The 21,330-nt window shown below is 47.5% G+C and overlaps 1 protein-coding gene across 2 annotated transcripts in view; it reads left to right on the top strand.

Annotated features, from left to right (window-relative positions):
- The window catches only part of HYDIN (HYDIN axonemal central pair apparatus protein), a 606,889-nt gene that overhangs the window by 575,683 nt on the left and 9,876 nt on the right, over positions 1-21,330 (top strand). For both annotated transcript variants that reach the window (XM_068260328.1, XM_068260329.1), the window contains 6 exons: positions 5,588-5,786; positions 7,336-7,494; positions 13,589-13,869; positions 16,363-16,582; positions 18,333-18,545; positions 21,070-21,233. In XM_068260328.1, the coding sequence (XP_068116429.1) occupies positions 5,588-5,786; positions 7,336-7,494; positions 13,589-13,869; positions 16,363-16,582; positions 18,333-18,545; positions 21,070-21,233 (1,236 nt within the window). The remainder of the gene's footprint in view (positions 1-5,587; positions 5,787-7,335; positions 7,495-13,588; positions 13,870-16,362; positions 16,583-18,332; positions 18,546-21,069; positions 21,234-21,330) is intronic.

A 21,330-nucleotide genomic window follows, 5' to 3' on the forward strand; every position in this document is an offset into this window, starting at 1 on the left:
GTGCAACTGTAGCAAGAGTTATATGAAGGCTGCCATATTTATTTCCCTTTAAGCAATACCAGTTGCCTGGCAGTCCTGCTGATCCTCTGCCTCTAATACTATTAGCCATAGCCCCTGAACAAGCATGCAGCAGATCACGTGTTTCTGACATTATTGTCAGATCTGACAAGTTTAGCTGCATGCTTGTTTCTGGTGTTATTCAGACACTACTGCAGCCAAATAGATCAGCAGGGCTGCCAGGAAACCGGTATTGTTTGAAAGGAAATAAATATGGCAGTGTCCATATTCTTCACATCAGTTGTCCTTTAAAGAGAAACTCCAACCAAGAATTGAACTTTATCCCAATCAGTAGCTGATACCCCCTTTTACATGAGAAATAGAATGATTTTCACAAACAGACCATCAGGGGGCGCTGTGTGACTAATTTTGTGCTGAAACCCCTCCCACAAGAGGCTCTGAATACCGCGGTACTCTGGGCAAACTGCCACAATGTAACAATGTTCACAGACAGGAAATGGCTGTTTAAAGCTGTCTGTAACAGCCAGAGCAGCTAGAAACAGCTACATAACTTGCCCACAGTAACAATGTCACCATGTAATACATGTCAGAATGTGAATCTGGGAGAGGAAAGATTTTACAATGAGCAAACACTGACTAAATCATTTATACATAATTATGGTAAAAATGAAGCACTTTTTTTAATTAAATTATTTTCACTGGAGTTCCTCTTTAAGTCAGACGCCATACAATCTCCTATTTACAGCTTCACGTATACTGTATATCCATCTTAGCCTTTGTAGCCCCCTTCTTCTTCCTACAATTTTACTAAGCACAAAAGATTTTTCACAGAATACAGTGTTCTCATTGTATGACCAATGTACTTGAGTTTTAACCACCTAGGTCTATCTGGACGGATATATCTGTGCAGGTAGCTTGCCGTGCTGCATCTGAGCCGGGTGTGCTCCCGCCACCTTCTGTTAGCCCGGAGATCAGTGAATGGGATCACAGTTCCTATTCATTGATCTATGTCTCCCTACAAAAAAACAACGGTTTCTCTGAAAAGCTGCGATTTTTCTACATTTCCTGTCATCCCTTCAGTTCCTGTAAGCGAGAGCTCTCGCTTACAGGATGAAAAACCCAAAAATTACTGTGGCCATCTTGTGGCCAAATAGTAAAACTACATCTACATACATTTGTTTTTAATATACGCAATCAATTGCATTTCAAATTACCCGTTTTCCTCCTCACTCCAAAAAAACCCAAATAAAATTTTTAATTAAAAAAAAATTACAATTTAAAAAAAACAACAACATAAATAGTTACCTTAGGGTCTGAACTTTTTTATATGCATGTCAAGAGAGTATATTACTATAATTTTTTAAATTATAAACTTGTAAATAGTGATGGGCGCAAAATGAAAAATGCACCTTTATTTCCAGATAAATGATTGACCCCATACATTGTTGTAGGGACATAATTTAAATGGTGTAATAACCGAGATAAATTAGCAAATAAAATACGTGGGTTTTAACCACTTCAGGATTCTGCAGATGCTTATCTACGCCCCTGCAGGGGAGTAGATAAGCGTACTGTTTGTTTACCGACGCCGCTCATGATTGCCGCATTTCTCCCGTCCGCAATCGCTGCAGTCCTGTCCCTCCGTGATCGGGGAATGCAATCCCCGATCACTGAGTCTCTGATGACTCACAGCTTCCTGCAGGGTTGATGAGAAAAAAATCAGACAGAAACAAAATGTAAACATTTGTTCCGGTGTTGTGTCTGATGACGCTGCCTGTGGATTAGCGCTGCCGCGCATGCGCAGTAGGAGACTGTGCGGCCACATTTCCCCTCTCTGTAATAACTCCTCCCAGCCGGTGTAGTGTCTGATGACGCTGCCTGTGGAGTTGTGCTGCCCCCGCATGCGCAGTAGGAGGCTGTGCGGCCACATTTCCCCTCTCTGTAATAACTCCTCCCAGCCGGTGTAGTGTCTGATGACGCTGCCTGTGGAGTTGTGCTGCCCCTGCATGCGCAGTAGGAGGCTGTGCGGCCACATTTCCCCTCTCTGTAATAACTCCTCCCAGCCGGTGTAGTGTCTGATGACGCTGCCTGTGGAGTTGTGCTGCCCCTGCATGCGCAGTAGGAGGCTGTGCGGCCACATTTCCCCTCTCTGTAATAACTCCTCCCAGCCGGTGTAGTGTCTGATGACGCTGCCTGTGGAGTTGTGCTGCCCCTGCATGCGCAGTAGGAGACTGTGCGGCCACATTTCCTGTATAATGATGCTGCTGGTGTAGTGTCTGATGACGCTGCCTGTGGATTAGCGCTGCCGCGCATGCGCAGTAGGAGGAGACTGTGCAGCCACATTTCCTATAGAATGATGCTGCTGGAGGTAAAATACTAAATATCTCCGCTCCCACACCTCTTACACTCCCCACATTGTCAGGGTAGGGAGGGAACCCCCCGAACGACCTCTATACCAAATTGCAGCCCCCGAGACCCACTGGTTCCCAAGATAGGTTTCTGTAATCTATCTCCTGAACCAGCGGGGCTCGGGGGCTGCAATTTGGCATAGAGGTCGTTCGGGGGGTCCCCTCCCTACCCTGAAAATTTGCGGAGTGTAGGATGTGTGAAAGTGAAGATATTTAGTATTTTACCTCCAGCAGCATCATTAACTTCACACTGAGCATGCGTGCTACTCAGTGTGGGAGGAGCTTCCAGGCAGCGCAATCAGACATTACACCGTCTTAGATTTACTCAATACAGAGCACAGTCTTGTGGCCAAAAAGTAAAAATACATCCAAATGCACTCAAAAAACACTATTTAATTCTCCTATGGATTAGTGTTTAAATATTTTTAACCCCTTCCTCCCCTACACCATAGATACCAAAACAAAACACTTAAGTAAAAAAATAAAAAAAATTACACCATTTAAAAAAATATATATAAATAGTTACCTTAGGGAATTTGTTACTATGTATGTCATTACTGTAGATTTTGTAATTCAGGTCTTGGAATAATTATTATAATATAAAAAACACTAAACGGAAAAATAGACACCTTTATTTCCAAATAAAATATTATTGCCATACAATGTACTAGATTGTAAGCTTGCAAGGGCAGAGAGCTCCCCCTTCTGTTTCCTGTTTCTGTGCAGTTCATCAAATGAACATCTATCAGTATATAGTGATGTAATTCAAACTACACATCCGTTGTATGTATCATATGGATTGGTTCACACGGACGCTTTGCATCGGTTACCGCCAAGCATTCGGGACTCGTCAGCTAAACGCTCCCATTCAAGCGAATGGGAGCGCTTAGCATTGTGCGGTTACTGGCAATTGCGCAAACGCCGCGTTCCAATCCCGATTTACTGCATCGTTTCAGCCGATATCCATGGTCGCCTAGCCACCGTGGCATCATGGGACAAAAAATGCTGATCGCGACGGGAAGCTGACGATCGGCGTACCGCCAACCCCCGAACGAGACGTCACAGGAGGACGTGGCTTCCGGCCGCCCGAAGCTGCTTGCCGTCCGTGTGATCCGGCCCTTACTTGTGTCACTGGTTGTCCAGGTTGTACAGTGTGTACCGGTACTGGTGTCACTGGTTGTCCAGGTTGTACAGTGTGTATCGGTACTTGTGTCACTGGTTGTCCAGGTTGTACAGTGTGTATCGGTACTGGTGTCACTGGTTGTCCAGGTTGTACAGTGTGTATCGGTACTGGTGTCACTGGTTGTCCAGGTTGTACAGTGTGTACCGGTACTGGTGTCACTGGTTGTCCAGGTTGTACAGTGTGTATCGGTACTGGTGTCACTGGTTGTCCAGGTTGTACAGTGTGTATCGGTACTGGTGTCACTGGTTGTCCAGGTTGTACAGTGTGTATCGGTACTGGTGTCACTGGTTGTCCAGGTTGTACAGTGTGTACCGGTACTGGTGTCACTGGTTGTCCAGGTTGTACAGTGTGTATCGGTACTTGTGTCACTGGTTGTCCAGGTTGTACAGTGTGTATCGGTACTGGTGTCACTTTTTGTCCAGGTTGTACAGTGTGTACCGGTACTGGTGTCACTGGTTGTCCAGGTTGTACAGTGTGTACCGGTACTGGTGTCACTGGTTGTCCAGGTTGTACAGTGTGTATCGGTACTGGTGTCACTGGTTGTCCAGGTTGTACAGTGTGTATCGGTACTGGTGTCACTGGTTGTCCAGGTTGTACAGTGTGTACCGGTACTGGTGTCACTGGTTGTCCAGGTTGTACAGTGTGTATCGGTACTTGTGTCACTGGTTGTCCAGGTTGTACAGTGTGTATCGGTACTGGTGTCACTGGTTGTCCAGGTTGTACAGTGTGTATCGGTACTGGTGTCACTGGTTGTCCAGGTTGTACAGTGTGTACCGGTACTGGTGTCACTGGTTGTCCAGGTTGTACAGTGTGTACCGGTACTGGTGTCACTGGTTGTCCAGGTTGTACAGTGTGTATCGGTACTGGTGTCACTGGTTGTCCAGGTTGTACAGTGTGTATCGGTACTGGTGTCACTGGTTGTCCAGGTTGTACAGTGTGTATCGGTACTGGTGTCACTGGTTGTCCAGGTTGTACAGTGTGTACCGGTACTGGTGTCACTGGTTGTCCAGGTTGTACAGTGTGTACCGGTACTGGTGTCACTGGTTGTCCAGGTTGTACAGTGTGTATCGGTACTGGTGTCACTGGTTGTCCAGGTTGTACAGTGTGTATCGGTACTGGTGTCACTGGTTGTCCAGGTTGTACAGTGTGTACCGGTACTGGTGTCACTGGTTGTCCAGGTTGTACAGTGTGTATCGGTACTGGTGTCACTGGTTGTCCAGGTTGTACAGTGTGTATCGGTACTGGTGTCACTGGTTGTCCAGGTTGTACAGTGTGTATCGGTACTTGTGTCACTGGTTGTCCAGGTTGTACAGTGTGTATCGGTACTGGTGTCACTGGTTGTCCAGGTTGTACAGTGTGTATCGGTACTGGTGTCACTGGTTGTCCAGGTTGTACAGTGTGTACCGGTACTGGTGTCACTGGTTGTCCAGGTTGTACAGTGTGTATCGGTACTGGTGTCACTGGTTGTCCAGGTTGTACAGTGTGTATCGGTACTGGTGTCACTGGTTGTCCAGGTTGTACAGTGTGTATCGGTACTGGTGTCACTGGTTGTCCAGGTTGTACAGTGTGTATCGGTACTGGTGTCACTGGTTGTCCAGGTTGTACAGTGTGTACCGGTACTGGTGTCACTGGTTGTCCAGGTTGTACAGTGTGTACCGGTACTGGTGTCACTGGTTGTCCAGGTTGTACAGTGTGTATCGGTACTGGTGTCACTGTTGTCCAGGTTGTACAGTGTGTATCGGTACTGGTGTCACTGGTTGTCCAGGTTGTACAGTGTGTACCGGTACTGGTGTCACTGGTTGTCCAGGTTGTACAGTGTGTATCGGTACTGGTGTCACTGGTTGTCCCGATGGTATTGAACTGCATCATTGAACTGCATTTGTATCTATGCTCACCATGTTTTTCACGTTGGTATAGCGCTATGGAATACGTTGGCGCTCTATAAATACAAATAATAATCATATTTCTCTCCCGCTAGTATCGATTGTCTGTACAGTAACACGGCTCACATGGTGCTGGAATTCTCCTCCGATGTGCTGCCCCCTGGAGGAAAGATGGAGATCCCCATCATCTTCTATCCGCGGGCAGCCATGCTGTACCAAGAGACGGTGGTCTTCCAGATGAATGGCCACACCCAGCAGAATGTCCAGCTGCAGGGCCAGGGGATAGAGATGAAGGTAATGGCTCTGTGATCTCTGAATTCCCATCACACCTCACTGCTTCTTTCAGTACATTATTCAGGAATTCAGTAATTATCCTCCTTTCAGCACCAATAACACTTCCTGTATCTATATATTGCTGTATATTGGTATGTAGCTCCGCCCTCCCAGCGATGCTTAGCCTAGGCTGTTTAGCTATGCGGAATTTTCCTTCCAGAGAATTCTGGGAGACCAGGTATATTTTGTACTGGCTTTAGAGCCCCCGCAAACAAACATTCCCCAGAGCTGCAACTGACAGGCCGCCCCCAGTGATAAATGTCAGACTATAAAGCGGTGTGAGGAATGATTTTACAATGGCTAAACACTGACTAAATAATGTATAAATAAATGTAATAAATAAGCAATTTTATTCGTTCTGTTATTCATCCAAACACTTAGCTTAGTAAACGGAGTTCTCAAATATTACAGTTCTGGAGCAAAACTAGACTTTTAAATTATAGTAATAATCCTAACATTTGTAAAGTGATTTTCTCCTGTCGGACTCAAAGCGCTCCAGAGCTGAAGCCACTATGATGCGCTCAAGCGGCCACCCTGCAGTGTTAGGAAGTCTTGCCTAAGGACTCCTTACTGAATAGGTACTGACCCCAGCCAGAATTCAAACCCTGGTCTCCCATGTCGAAGGCGGAGCCCTTAACCAGTACTCTATCTTAAAAATCTGATCATGTGAAGCAGTCCAAAAGTACGGGCTATCAGCAGGCTGTATGGAGGCTGACACAGATCTTGAGGCCCGGTTTATACTGAGAATTGGCGTTAGCGGTGCTGCACCGCCAAAAACAGGCCTTCTGGGATAGCCACTTTAATACACAGTAATCCCCTTCTGGCTGACAGCCAAACAGGAAGTGATGCTCGCCTCCTGTTTCGGGAAATACGGAAGCATATTGTAAAAACACACTTCTGAACATGTGGGCCGCAACGACGCCGCGTAAATTTTTAAAAACCCTGCGTCACCATAGACTTACATGACTTCTGGTCTGCTGGATGTCACCGCAGAACTGTGCAGCAGCAGAGAGCTGTCCTTGCGTCAGGGATGCGGTGAAAACGTCACTCCTGTCGTATCGCCCTGCACTGTGTCAGTGTGAACGTCCCCCATAGACTTTCATTAGTCTCAGTGGCTGGCAGTAAAATGACCACACCGCACCACCCCAGTGTGACAGGGCAATGACCAGTTAGTTCAGACGTTATTTATGTGACATCGGTTATTTAAGAAGAATCAGTTAGACGTTTCTACACGGGGAGGAACAAGTTCTGCCACTGAGTTGCTGCACACAGAGCAGGATCATCCACCAGGCAACCTAGGCAGGTGCTTGGGGCCTAGTGTGTGTCAAGGGGCTCACCTGCCACCTTCTCAGACCTCTCTTCACTTCAGCTTACCAAAAGGGCCACTAGGGAGTCTAAAATCTACTACTTTGCCTAGAGCCCCATTATATCTTATTCCATCGCTGCACTGCACAGGGCCTGGTGCTGCAGCAATATAATATATAATATAATATCCTTCTGTTTCTTGCAGGTGGAAGTTGCTGATCCCAAATATAAAGTGACACATTTCGGAGCAGTGGGCATCGGTCAGACTGTGAAGAGAAGCATCCCCATAGTGAACAGGAGTGCAGCCTCCGTCACCTGTACCCTCAGTCTGAACCCCGGCGTCCCGGCGCTACAAGACCCCAAGGTGCGTTGCCAATACCTGGCTGCCAACCATCCATGCCACACACCATACAATTGTTTAAATATCTGTTCAATTCCAGGATAGCAATCCATTTTTCCGACTGATTGTAACATTTCAAAAATCTGACCAATGTACTACACACCTATTGTCAATTTTTCCTCAATTATGATAAAAATGATTGGATACTCTGAGAAAATAGCTTGGGTTTATATATTAATAAATTGACAAACTACCACACACCATTCAATTTTCATAAAAATTGATCAGAAATATCCACCACTCACGATCAACTTTTATTGAATAAAAACAGGAAATCCAATCAGATTGCTAGAATAAAATGAAAGCTTTCGATTTTTGGGGAATTCAAATCTTTTTTATCGAATTGCCGTAAAATCGGATCATTTTATTGTATTGTGTGTGGCCACCTTAAGAAATATCTTTGTTGTTTCCATGTAAACGCATTGAATGTTTTTGTGCTTAATATGCTACTATATTACTATGCATTGATTTCCCTGAAAGGTGTGGATATCTGGGGTATCCTGTATTGGTAAAAGGCTTTCAGATTCCTTCATCAGTTCCTCCAATCACTGGCGTATCCAGACGGGGGTTCCGGATGTATGGAACACCCCCCTGAGACTCCTGTACCTTTAAAAAAAATTCCCTGAAATCGCTGAGCTGAAGCGGGGGAGCTGGTAAAGGCTTGCCTCCTGCAGGGACTGTGGGAAAACTCAGCTTTCCCTATTGTAAAGACTGCATGTAGACAGCTACATAAGGTATGTCACAGGTTGAAAAGTTTTGACAGTCCCTAAACTCCAGGTGGGCTGCCTGCAGCTTGTGTGAGAGGCTGACCATCCCTTACATCCTCCACACCCCTATGGACGGTATACCTATATCATTCCCCTATTCCCACAATCCCCCCCCCCCCCCCCCCCCCACTATGTTGTTAATGTTTTGTTTTTGCTTTGGCAATGCTAAATGTATTTGGTCCTGCCAATAAAGCTTTTTTGGATTTGGCTGGCAGGGACAGGAGACACATTACATGCAAGTAGCCTGTGTGATGTGGGACTGCAATACAGATACGCTATCTGCATTCACTATTGGTTTCCTCCTTCCCCTAGTGCTGGCTGGAAGGGGGGCAATCTCCCCCCAGGCAGCCTTTCATTCAGAGATTTGTGTCTGGTGTATTCAGGTGAAGCACTAGGCTAGCTGATAAAAGTGCAATTAGAGGACAGGCAATCTGGTAAATATACACAGCATGATGCAGAGCTTGCCTGGAGGGTCCGTGGGCAAACATCTGTCTGGTCTCTCCCCTATGTTATAATGACTGCATGTGTGGATAAGGTGTTATACAAGTTGAAAAGTTTTTGACAGTCCCTAGACTCCAGGATGGCTGCTTTCTGACTTGTGTGAGAGACTGGCAGGGACAGGAGTCCTATTACAGGCAAGTAGCCTCAGTGTGATGTGGGACTGCAATACAGATAATGCTCCATCTCAGGCTATTCTCAATTTCTCCACTCCTCTCTCTGGGCTAGTGCACGCCAAAATCACAATAGCAATTGCTAGCAATTAGTGAGTGCAATTTTGTGAAGCGATTTTCAGAGCGATTTCTAAATGAATTGCTCAAAAAAATGCTACATGCAGTATACCTGCGATTTTGAAAAAATCACAACGCTGCTGTGGGAACACCCACATAGGGTAACATTAGCCAAGCGCTTTTCAAATCACTGTTGATTTAAAAAACGCTCAGAAGCCCTCTTGGTGTGCACCAGCCTCCTTCATTCACCTTTGTTTCCCTCTTCCCCTAGAGCTGACTGTGTGTTCTTGTCTTACAGGAAAGCTAAATAAAAGTGCAATCCTGGTGAGGCAAAATATTATTATTTAGTATTTATGTAGCGCCGACATCTTCCGCAGATGCATATATCCCTGCATCATATGGGTATCGCTTGCGCTATGTGAAACTATGTAGCATATTCCACTGAATTGTCCAAACTAAGTCTATCTCCTGCTCCTCTCTTGGGGAGTTGTGCCAGCGCTGTACCCCGTTCACATTTGCTGCTACCAGAAGCCCTCAGAAACACTCGTGTCTTAGAGTACTTCCAAAGATAGGCAGCTCCGTAATACGCCAGCGCACTTTTGTGCATGGGCAGTATGGAGCCACCTGTATTCGGAAGCACTCGGGACATACGTGCTTCTGGACCTTTCAGGAAACCCCCCCCCCCCTTAAAAATCCTGCGTTTGCCCCTGTCAATATTATCGCTGCCATTTCCTATCTGGAGCAATCCTTAAAGAGACGTGAGCACCATTTTTCTTAAACGAACCTCCCCATAAGGGAGGTTAGTAACAATGTGTGCCATTGGGGGGGGAAGGGGAGCAGGGTTTGGGGGGGAGAATTAGTACTTACTTATGGGGTGCTGCTCCTTTGGCCCCGTCATCTTCTCCACTGGCAACATTTGCAGGATTTTGTGTCTCTCGCACTGCAGTGCATGCTGGGAGATGTAGTCCATGAATGCTAGTACTGCTCTGTACACCCATGCATGGACTACATCTCCCAGCATGCATCATGGCGCATGCGAGAATGAGCCTCTGCCAGGAGTTTCAAAATCCTCCAGATGCTGCCAGTGAGGTGGATAAGATGGCGAATGTTGTACTGGCAGGAGGCCGGAGGAGCAGCAAACTGTAGGTAAGTAATGATGCTCCCCCCAGACCCCGCCCCCAAACCGCATACCCCCCTCCCCCCCCCCCCCCCCCCACACACACACACACACACACTTTAGACCACCTGAGAAGCTATATTGGAGGATAATCCCTAGATCACCAGGAAAGCCATATGGGAAGGGGGAAAGCACTAGACACCAGGGAACTGTATAGGGGAGGGAGGGGAGCCACTAGACACCAGGAAACTGTATGGTGGAGGGAGGGGGCCGGTAGACACCAGGGAACTGTATAGGGGAGGGAGGGGAGCCACTAGACACCAGGGAACTGTATTGGGGAGGGAGGGGAGCCACTAGACACCAGGGAACTGTATAGGGGAGGGAGGGGAGCCACTAGACACCAGGAAACTGTATGGTGGAGGGAGGGGGCCGGTAGACACCAGGGAACTGTATTGGGGAGGGAGGGGAGCCACTAGACACCAGGGAACTGTATTGGGGAGGGAGGGGAGCCACTAGACACCAGGGAACTGTATAGGGGAGGGAGGGGAGCCACTAGACACCAGGGAACTGTATAGGGGAGGGAGGGGAGCACTAGACACCAGGGAGCTGTATAGGGGAGGGAGGGGAGCCACTAGACACCAGGAAACTGTATGGTGAAGGGAGGGGAGCCACTAGACACCAGGAAACTGTATGGTGGAGGGAGGGGGGCCGGTAGACACCAGGGAACTGTATAGGGAGGGAGGGGAGCCACTAGACACCAGGGAACTGTATTGGGGAGGGAGGGGAGCCACTAGACACCAGGGAACTGTATAGGGGAGGGAGGGGAGCCACTAGACACCAGGGAACTGTATAGGGGAGGGAGGGGAGCACTAGACACCAGGGAGCTGTATAGGGGAGGGAGGGGAGCCACTAGACACCAGGGAACTGTATAGGGGAGGGAGGGGAGCCACTAGACACCAGGAAACTGTATGGTGGAGGGAGGGGGCCGGTAGACACCAGGGAACTGTATAGGGGAGGGAGGGGAGCCACTAGACACCAGGGAACTGTATTGGGGAGGGAGGGGAGCCACTAGACACCAGGGAACTGTATAGGGGAGGGAGGGGAGCCACTAGACACCAGGGAACTGTATAGGGGAGGGAGGGGAGCACTAGACACCAGGGAGCTGTATAGGGGAGGGAGGGGAGCCACTAGACACCAGGAAACTGTATGGTGGAGGGAGGGGGCCGGTAGACACCAGGGAACTGTATAGGGGAGGGAGGGGAGCCACTAAACACCAGGGAACTGTATTGGGGAGGGAGGGGAGCCACTAGACACCAGGGAACTGTATAGGGGAGGGAGGGGAGCCACTAGACACCAGGGAACTGTATAGGGGAGGGAGGGGAGCCCTAGACACCAGGGAGCTGTATAGGGGAGGGTGGGGGCCACTAAACACCAGGGAACTGTATAGGGGAAGGAGGGAGCCAAATATATTAGATACCAGGAAACTTAATAAGGGAGGTAGGAAGCCAGTAGACATTGAGGTTGGCCCACAACTTGGTCCCAGAGTTCCTTTTCGCCCCACATTGTATTTGAGTTTGACACCCCTGCTGTAAAGGGATGGGCATCACCAGGAGTCCAGCGATAGCTGAGATTTACCCTGTAATGAGATGTGTATGGTGGATGCACCATCATATCTTCTTCCCGATCACCAGATCTTGCTGCTTATGACCTCTGTGACTCCTGATTAGAGTTGGGCCGAACCTCCGATTTTAGGTTTGCGAACCGGGTTCGCGAACTTCCGCGGAACGTTCGGTTCGCGTTAAAGTTCGCGAACCGCAATAGACTTCAATGGGGATGCGAACTTTGAAAAAAAAAAAAATTATGCTGGCCACAAAAGTGATGGAAAAGATGTTTTAAGGGTCTAACACCTGGAGGGGGGCATGGCGGAGTGGGATACACGCCAAAAGTCCCCGGGAAAAATCTGGATTTGACGCAAAGCAGCGTTTTAAGGGCAGAAATCACATTGAATGCTAAATGACAGGCCTAAAGTGCTTTAAAACATCTTGCATGTGTATACATCAATCAGGTAGTGTAATTAAGGTACTGCTTCACACTGACACACCAAACTGTTCACTGAACAGAACAGGTATACAGTGGCGGGTTCACTGAACAGAACAGGTATACAGTGGCGGGTTCACTGAACAGAACAGGTATACAGTGGCGGGTTCACAGAACAGGTATGCAGTGCAGGTTCACTGAACAGGTATACAGTGGCGGGTTCACTGAACAGAACAGGTATACAGTGGCGGGTTCACTGAACAGAACAGGTATACAGTGGGCGGTTCACTGAACAGAACAGGTATGCAGTGGCGGGTTCACAGAACAGGTATGCAGTGGCAGTTCACTGAACAGGTATACAGTGGCGGGTTCACTGAACAGAAACAGGTATGCAGTGGTGGTTCACAGAACAGGTATGCAGTGGCAGGTTCACTGAACAGGTATACAGTGGCGGGTTCACTGAACAGAACAGGTATACAGTGGCGGGTTCACTGAGAACAGAACAGGTATACAGTGGCGGGTTCACTGAACAGAACAGGTATGCAGTGGCAGGTTCACTGAACAGTACAGGTATGCAGTGGTGGGTTCACAGAACAGGTATGCAGTGGTGGGTTCACTGAACAGGTATGCAGTGGTGGGTTCACAGAACAGGTATGCAGTGGTGGGTTCACTGAACAGGTATGCAGTGGTAGGTTCACAGAACAGGTATGCAGTGGTGGGTTCACTGAACAGGTATGCAGTGGTAGGTTCACAGAACAGGTATGCAGTGGTGGGTTCACTGAACAGGTATGCAGTGGTGGGTTCACTGAACAGGTATGCAGTGGTGGGTTCACTGAACAGGTATGCAGTGGTAGGTTCACAGAACAGGTATGCAGTGGCGGGTTCACAGAACAGGTATGCAGTGGTGGGTTCACTGAACAGGTATGCAGTGGTGGGTTCACTGAACAGGTATGCAGTGGTGGGTTCACTGAACAGGTATGCAGTGGTGGGTTCACAGTACAGGTATGCAGCCAGGGACAAGCTAAGCATAACTAATCTTTCCCTATGAGAGACAGTCTGCAGCAGCTCGCCCTACTCTCACTAATGCAGGCACACGAGTGACCGTAATGGTCGCCGCTGCCTGCCTTTAAGTAGGGGGGGGGGGAGTGGCTCCAGGGGCTAGTGTAGCCTAATTGGCTACACTGGGCCTGCTGACTGTGATGTAGAGGGTCAAAGTTGACCCTCATGGTGCATTATGGGGCGAACCGAACTTCCGCAAAAGTTCGCCTGCGGGACGCGAACCACGGAAGTTCGCATGGAACCGTTCGCAGGCGAACCGTTCGGCCCAACTCTAGCCCTGATCTGCCGCAGGAGACACTTCATGGCCTCTTGCTTTATTCTCTCCTTCTTACATCATACATATTCTGCAGGTCCTCAGCTTGTTGCCTGGCTCAGAGGTGACCATCCCTGCTCATGGTGGGCTGTGTAAGCTGGAGCTGAGCTTTACCCCTCGGAGCCGCATGGCCCCATTCACAGAGGAGGTGGTAATGGAGTGTGGTGGAGCCGTGCGCTCTCTGCTGGTCGTACGAGGGAGCAGCCAAGGCCTGGAGCTCAGCCTGGACCAAGACTACATCACGTTTGGAGCTGTGGTGCTGCAAAGCCGAGCTACACGTCGGGTTGTCCTGAGCAACAGCGGAGAGCTGGGAGCCAGGTACTGTTATTATTGTTTATTTTATTTATAGAGCGACTAGTTATTGTACAGCAATGGACAATAAATACAGTTACAGGCAACAAAACAGAACTGAGGAATACATGAATACACAGTCACACATCCCCAGAGAACACTGAGGTGCAAGGCTAGGCCCATAAAGTCAATGGAGTGCTGATCAAGTAGTCCAGGCAGTTTGGTCATTCAGTGGGATAGGTGCATGATCGAGTGGGGGACACGAGGTGGGATCGAGTGGGGGCCCGAGGTGGGATCGAGTGGGGGACACGAGGTGAGATCGAGTAGGGGGCCCGAGGTGGGATCGAGTAGAAGACACAAGGTGGAAGGGAGGGCCCTCCTTGCACCAAAGCTTACAATCTGGGAAGGGGGGGGGGGGGGGGTACAGACACACTAGGTGGGGAATGGTACATAATTGCTCAGCAGTGGGGATTAGGGCATCAATGAGGGAGGGTAGGCCAGCAGGAACAGGTGTGTTTTGAGGGCTTGTTTGTAGGTGTTGAGGGAGGGGTCGAGCCTGTTGGGGGGTGGCAGGGAGTTCCGGAGAGTAAGGGCAGCTCTAGGGAAGTCCTGGAGTCTCACATGAGAATGGATAAGTTCAGAGATGTAGGTCAGGCAGGTGTTTCTAGGCCAACCACAGTATCTAGCAGGTGATTCTTGATTGGGCTGCCAGTGGAGGGATTTGCAGAGAGGGGAGCTGCAGAGGCAGAACGGTGGGAGGAGTGAATGATTCTGACTACTGCGTTCATGATGGACTGCGGGTGGGGCAGTTAGGGTCATGGGGAGGCCAGCCAGGACGGTGTTGCAGTAGTTCAATTAACTTAAAATGTATTGTAATTTCTTCACCCCCAGTGAGTTTTACCCTAAAGGACCAGAGCAAATTTCATCTGTCAGCGCTCCTTCCTTTCATTCGCCAATAACTTTATCACTACTTATGATACTGAAATGTTCTATACCTTGTTTTTTTCACCACAAATTAAGCTTTTGTGGGGTGATAATTGTTTTCAGTAATTACTTTATTTTCTATTCAATTTAAAGGGGAAAAATTGGGGAAAATGAAAAAAAATACACTATTGCTCCAATTCCATCCCCTATAATTTTTAAAATAAACAATGCTACTGCATACAAAAAACCCCACACATTTTATTTGCCCATTTGTCCCGGTTATTACAACATTTACATTTTGTCCCTAGTATAATGTATGGTGATAATATTTTATTTGGAAATAAAGGTGCCTTTTTTCCCGTTTAGTGGTTTTTATATTGTATCAATAATTACAAGCCTTTATTTGCAAATATAACAGTAATACACCCTCACAAATAGGAACAGACATAGTACAGAAGGTGGAGTCCCTAACATAACTATTTATGTATTTTTTTAAAATGCTTTTTTTTGTTTTATTTTGGTAGCTATGGGGGCAGGGGGGGAAGGAGGTATTAATTTATTTGTATTTAACCACCCTGGCGTTCTGATTAAATCGCCAGGGTGGCTGCGGGAGGGTTTTTTTTAAATAAAAAAAAAACTATTTCATGCAGCCAACTGAAAGTTGGCTGCATGAAAGCCCACTAGAGGGCGCTCCGGAGGCGATCTTCCGATCGCCTCCGGCGCCCAGAATAAACAAGCAATGAGCGGCCTTCCTTGTTTTGCTTATATCGTCGCCATAGCGACGAGCGGAGTGACGTCATCGACGTCAGCCGACGTCCTGACGTCAGCCGCCTCCGATCCAGCCCTTAGCGCTGGCCGGAACTTTTTGTTCCGGCTGCGCAGGGCTCAGGCGGCTAGGGGGGCCCTCTTTCGCCGCTGCTCGCGGCGAATCGCCGCAGAGCGGCGGCGATCAGGCAGCACACGCGGCTGGCAAAGTGCCGGCTGCGTGTGCTGCACTTTATTTGATAAAAATCGGCCCAGCAGGGCCTGAGCGGCAGCCTCCGGCGGTGATGGACGAGCTGAGCTCGTCCAGACCGCTCAGGAGGTTAATGTACAATGTTTAAAGGGTAGTATAAACAGCCTTCAAGGCAACCACTTTTACGTCTGCTGTAAAGTGATGTGGCCCCACGTGTCCTGAAGAGGCGTGTGATACACGTGAAACAGCTGTAGACTGAGGGGCGCTTTTTGTACCTGTAACATGTGGCGTGAATAAAGAGAAGATTTGTTGGAGTGCCGGAGTCTGTTTGAATTCTTGTGGGAAAAGTGATGTGTAAGATGTTGTTGCTTTAAAAATATAGGGAATAATAAATGAAAATAAATAAAATAAGGGACTTTCACTGGCTGTCACCGGCTCAGTACTAGGCATGATCAATGAGATACAAATTGTTCTGAAATTAGGCAAATTTTTATGCAAATGTATGCAGTTTAAAAATGGACCAACCATTTTCAAACTGCATAAATTTGCATCAACTCAGAACAATTTGCATATCTGTGATCATCCCTACTAGTACCTGTCACTGGCTGCTTTATAGATCTCTTGTTCCTTTTCCTTGTCAGGTTTCAGTGGGACATAAAGAAATTCCAGCCGGACTTCTCCATCTCTCCCGTCTCTGGGTACCTCACAGCGGGCACTGAGGTCACCTTTGATGTCACCTTCCACCCTCATGAGATCAGTTCTGATCTCCACTACGAGAATCTGCCTTGTGTCATTGAAGGGGGCAGAACTCTGAACCTCACTCTGTCTGGCTCCTGTGTATCTCTGCCGTCCTCTAAAGAGGTGAGTGATTCTGCCCATTGTGGCGGCACGGTGGCACCTTTTGTGTGCCTACCCCAATCAGATCATAATGTACATCAATTAGTTTTGTGGGCACCAATAAGAAATAAATAGTTTACATAGAAAAATAAGGGTACACAAATTATTACCAGGCTATATACCGTATATACTCGCATATAAGCCAAGGTACCCACTTTTCAGCAGAAATCAGGAAAAAGTGATTGACTCGCGTATAAGCCCCCTCCCCAGTATAGCCCACTCCACAGTAGCCAGATGTGCCCCCAGCACAAGTCAGCCCCCCTCTCCATAGCCAGATATGCCCAAAGGATGATACAGCTGTGTCTCAAGACACCACTAGATGGGGTCATACATATGAGACAGTAAATGCCACACAATCATTGCACCGCTGACACATTGCTTGCACGCTCTGCGCCACAAGCCAGGGGACACAGGTAGTCGAGCAGCGCACTCTGCACACCATGTTACAGGGGTTGCGGGGCACGGACACAGCAAATAGCCAGCTGACAAGAGCAGGATCACTAGTGTGCAATCCTTACGCTCCTCTGGCAGGAACAAAACCACCTCCACCATCCATTCTGCTCCACTGACTCGCATATAAGCCGAGGGGGTAACTTTTCAGCACATTTTTTGTGCTGAAAATAGGCTTATATGTGAGTATATACAGTACATGTCACTGGTCCAAAGTGACCCCATATATCAAACCCTTCCTATAAGTGTGTATCCACTCTATAAACAGTATACAGCTTATGTACAATATTGTCCTTCAAATCCAATCAGAGTAGCAACAAATGACACAGCAGTGCTCATTTAAATGTAACACATTACCATCCATCCCGTTCTTAAAGGACAACTGAGCCTAGAGGTATATGAAGGCTACCATATTTATTTCCTCTAAAATAATACCGGTTGCCTGGCAGCCCTGCTGATCTATTTGGCTGCTGTAGTGTCTGAATCACAGACCTGAAACAAGCATGCAGCTAATCTTGTCAGATCTGACATTAATGTCAGAAACACCTAATCTGCTGCATGCTTGTTCAGGGTCTGTGGCTGAAAGTATTAGAGAAATAGAGGATCAGCAGGACAGCCAGGCAACTGGTAATAAATATGGCAGCCTCCATATCACTCTTACTCCAGTTGACCTGTAATGGAACTAGCAGTTGGTACTAAGAATCCCACAATGAACAGTGTGCTATGTGGAATCCGATTTTGTTTTCCACCTCCAGTACTGAAAAATACACCAGAAATCTTTAGAGTTCAAGCTTCCAACATGTTATATGTAAGCTCAACCAGGTAAACGACATGACATCTCTCCCTCTTAAACACAAAATGTAGAAACACTCACAAGTGTAGGCAGCGTAACAGCTCGGTATGAATGATGTAAGGTCGGCTGGCCCAGGTTCCTGCAGCGCTCCACAGCCTGCCCACCTCCTGATACCTCCGTACAGTGCAAACAGCACCTCCCTTCCACCCTCAATAAAACACACCAAACGCATTTCATCTCCATTGTTCAGACTCATCCAGTGATGACCAAACAGAGTCTGTGATAGATGCCAGAATGTAAATCAGGGAAAGATTTTGCAATGGGAAAACACTGACTAATTATAAATGAATATTGTAAAAAAAACAAGTCATTTTACTAATTACGCTATTTTCACTGCAGTTCTGCATAGAAGAGAATTTGCCTCCATTCTCAATTGTCGTCTCCCATGATTGCTAACCCTAAATCTTCCAGGTGGTCAACTTCCAATGCCAAGTCCGGAACAAGCAGACTCAGAGCATCTTCCTGAGCAACAAGACCAACCAGAGCTGGAACTTGCAGCCTATCATTGATGGGGAGCATTGGAGGGGCTCTGAGTCCATCTCTGTGGAGGCCCATCAGCAGAACAAAGCCTATGAGATCACCTACCAGCCGCTGGTCATGAGCTCTGAAGGAAAGAAGCACCAGGTAATACAAATCACTGCAGGATGACCACATCAGCTTCCAGTATTCATGCTGTGGGGAGGATGTGCTGAGATTTCCCTCCACAGATGAAGATCGAAAGACAGTAAATTAGCAAGTGAGGGCTCTGCGCTGCTCTGCGGCCTGACTTGGGCACCGCCATAGACCATAATGTTAATTTACTGCAGTAACCATTACACTGTAATTCTGGTGCCAGTAACAGCCTGTCTCCGAATTACTCCAAGGCTATAAAATCCGTAGGGCAATAAATTTGTTATATTCCTTTATATTACCCAGTGCAGGGAGACCCATCTCTCTCGGCTTCTCCCTGCGCCCAAAATGCAGCCACTAGAAACATATGTACTCCTAAATTAGCACTAAAACGCTAACATGCACTACTATAATAGGAAACACTAAAAAGCATGGAGTGGGGCTAGACAACAAGGCTGTTACAATGATGAACAACCATACCTACTTTTAAAGATCATGCATCCTTGCCCTTCACAGCCATTGGCTGGTTCTGACTCATGGTACCATTATAAGGCTTCCTATTGCAGTGTGCTCTTGCCTGTGATAGCGTTAGCTTGCTGGCTGCTGGATGCGCTCTGTCAGGGTATTGACCTGATTTCTACTGTTTGATCATCTGGATTCTGACCTTTACCTGTTAATGACTACTCTCGATTGCCACCTGGATTGACCCCTTGCCTGAATTATCGTTTACATTGATTGGCGCCTGGACCAACCTTTTGCCTGAATTATGGTTTTACGTTGATTGGCGCCTGGACCAACCTTTTGCCTGAGTTATGGTTTTACGTTGATTGGCACCTGGACCACCCTTTTGCCTGAATCATGGTTTTACGTTGATTGGCGCCTGGACCAACCTTTTGCCTGAGTTATGGTTTTACGTTGATTGGCACCTGGACCAACCTTTTGCCTGAATTATTATTTACGCTTGACCGACCTTTTACCTGGACTTTTGACTATGAATTTGCACTCTCCTTACGTGTTATCTCTTGTATATGACCCCTGGCTTGTTGAATCTCTCTTGCTAGTGTCGCGGGTACTGTTGGTTTCTCAGCCCTCCTCCCATCAGTCCTTATACCGTGCGCACTAAGGCCTGGGTGTAACTGAAGTCAGGTAGATGCTACTAGTCTCCTGTACAAGCAGGGGCGCGCCACACTAGGTGAAGGTGACGGAGTTAGATTGGGGCATAGGGACTGATATGATGGCAGAGAGTCTGACAGGCCTCACAGTATTTTTCGGGCGGGCTATAAGACACACCCAGGTCTAGAGGGCAAAAACAAGGAAACAAATGTACTAAACCTGGTGCATCCATGGTCCAGGAGCATCTTGTTGATGTTCTCCCCCAATTATTGTGTCCCCCTTGTACCTTATGTGGAGGAGACATGGGGGAGCAGAGGAAGATGCAGGGGGACAATACAGGGAGTCCCTGATATTACGGCGGGTCGGGGGTTTGCATCGGCGGGCGTCCGTAAGTCGGGGACTCCCTGTAATTGTCATATAAGAAGCATGGACTTGTTCTCCACATTTTTGGTAAAGAAAAAGTTTGTCTTATATGCTGAAAAATACAGTACATACTTTAGATAGATATACAGTATATATTGCTCAACATATTGTATGGTCATTACAACACACACACATACATACACCACCACCACCCATAGAGTCATCGAAACAAAAGACCTTTATTTTGTACTCCAAACAATTGTGACACATTTCGTGGGACACAATCCACTTCTTCAGGCAGTAAAAGCAGGAGCAGCTGTGCGAACTCAGAGCAAGCGTGAAGCCCATTAAGGATGGGCAAACTTTCATATGTTACCCGAAGCTTCAGGGTGCTTGGACCTTCTGTGCTTTCTGTAGCAGTAAACCTGGTAGATAGACTAACAAAAAGGTGTAAACCAGGTAGAATGATTGGGCATCTTACCTTGCTGTGCTTTTATGGGCTTGATTCACAAAGCGGTGCTAACTGTTAGCACGCCTGTGAAAACCCCCTTAGCACGTCTAAACAAGCTTTTCGTGCATAAAAACTTTACGCGCGCAAAACTTTATGCACTTTATGCACGTAAAACTTTACGCGCGTACTGCACAGAGCGCAGGGCGCTCCGCGCGAAGTGCCCATTAAAGCCTATGGGACTTAGCGCGCGTAAAAATTTGCGCGCGTAAAAATTTATCTGATTGAGAAATCCGGTGCTAACCTACTTAGCACCCTGGTTAGCGCGTCTAAAGACTTTAGACGTGCTAAGTAGGTTAGCACCGCTTTGTGAATCAAGCCCTATATCTCCGAATTCTATGACCCTCAAGTGATTTTGGAATCCATACGATGATATATCGAACAGTCAATCAACAAATAATTCTACCTAACAACTTACCCATTGACTTCTCAGAATAATTAAAGTAAACTTAATAGATCAGATAAAACCCTGGTACCAAAGGGAGTAAAGACTGAGACTGTGCAGACTGAGGTTGTATTTAGTTTATATTTGATGTCTTGCCTTGATTTCTGCAGGGCTCCATCTTCTTCCCGTTGCCTGATGGGACAGGACTGATGTATGTTCTGCAAGGAATAGCCGAACCACCAAAGTCTTCTGGCACCATCGTCAGAGAGGTCCCCTGCAAGACGTCCTACACAGAGCTGCTGACTGTCAGCAACTGGCTACGTAAAGCTCAAAGGTGACAATAACTTGGCCGGTTGTACCTCATAGCCACACTCTGTGCTGATTTTACTCTTTTTCCACCTGACCCTCCATAACTAATTACAGAAATAGGA

The sequence above is a fragment of the Hyperolius riggenbachi genome, chromosome 11, assembly GCF_040937935.1.
Source record: "Hyperolius riggenbachi isolate aHypRig1 chromosome 11, aHypRig1.pri, whole genome shotgun sequence".
NCBI lineage: Eukaryota > Metazoa > Chordata > Amphibia > Anura > Hyperoliidae > Hyperolius > Hyperolius riggenbachi.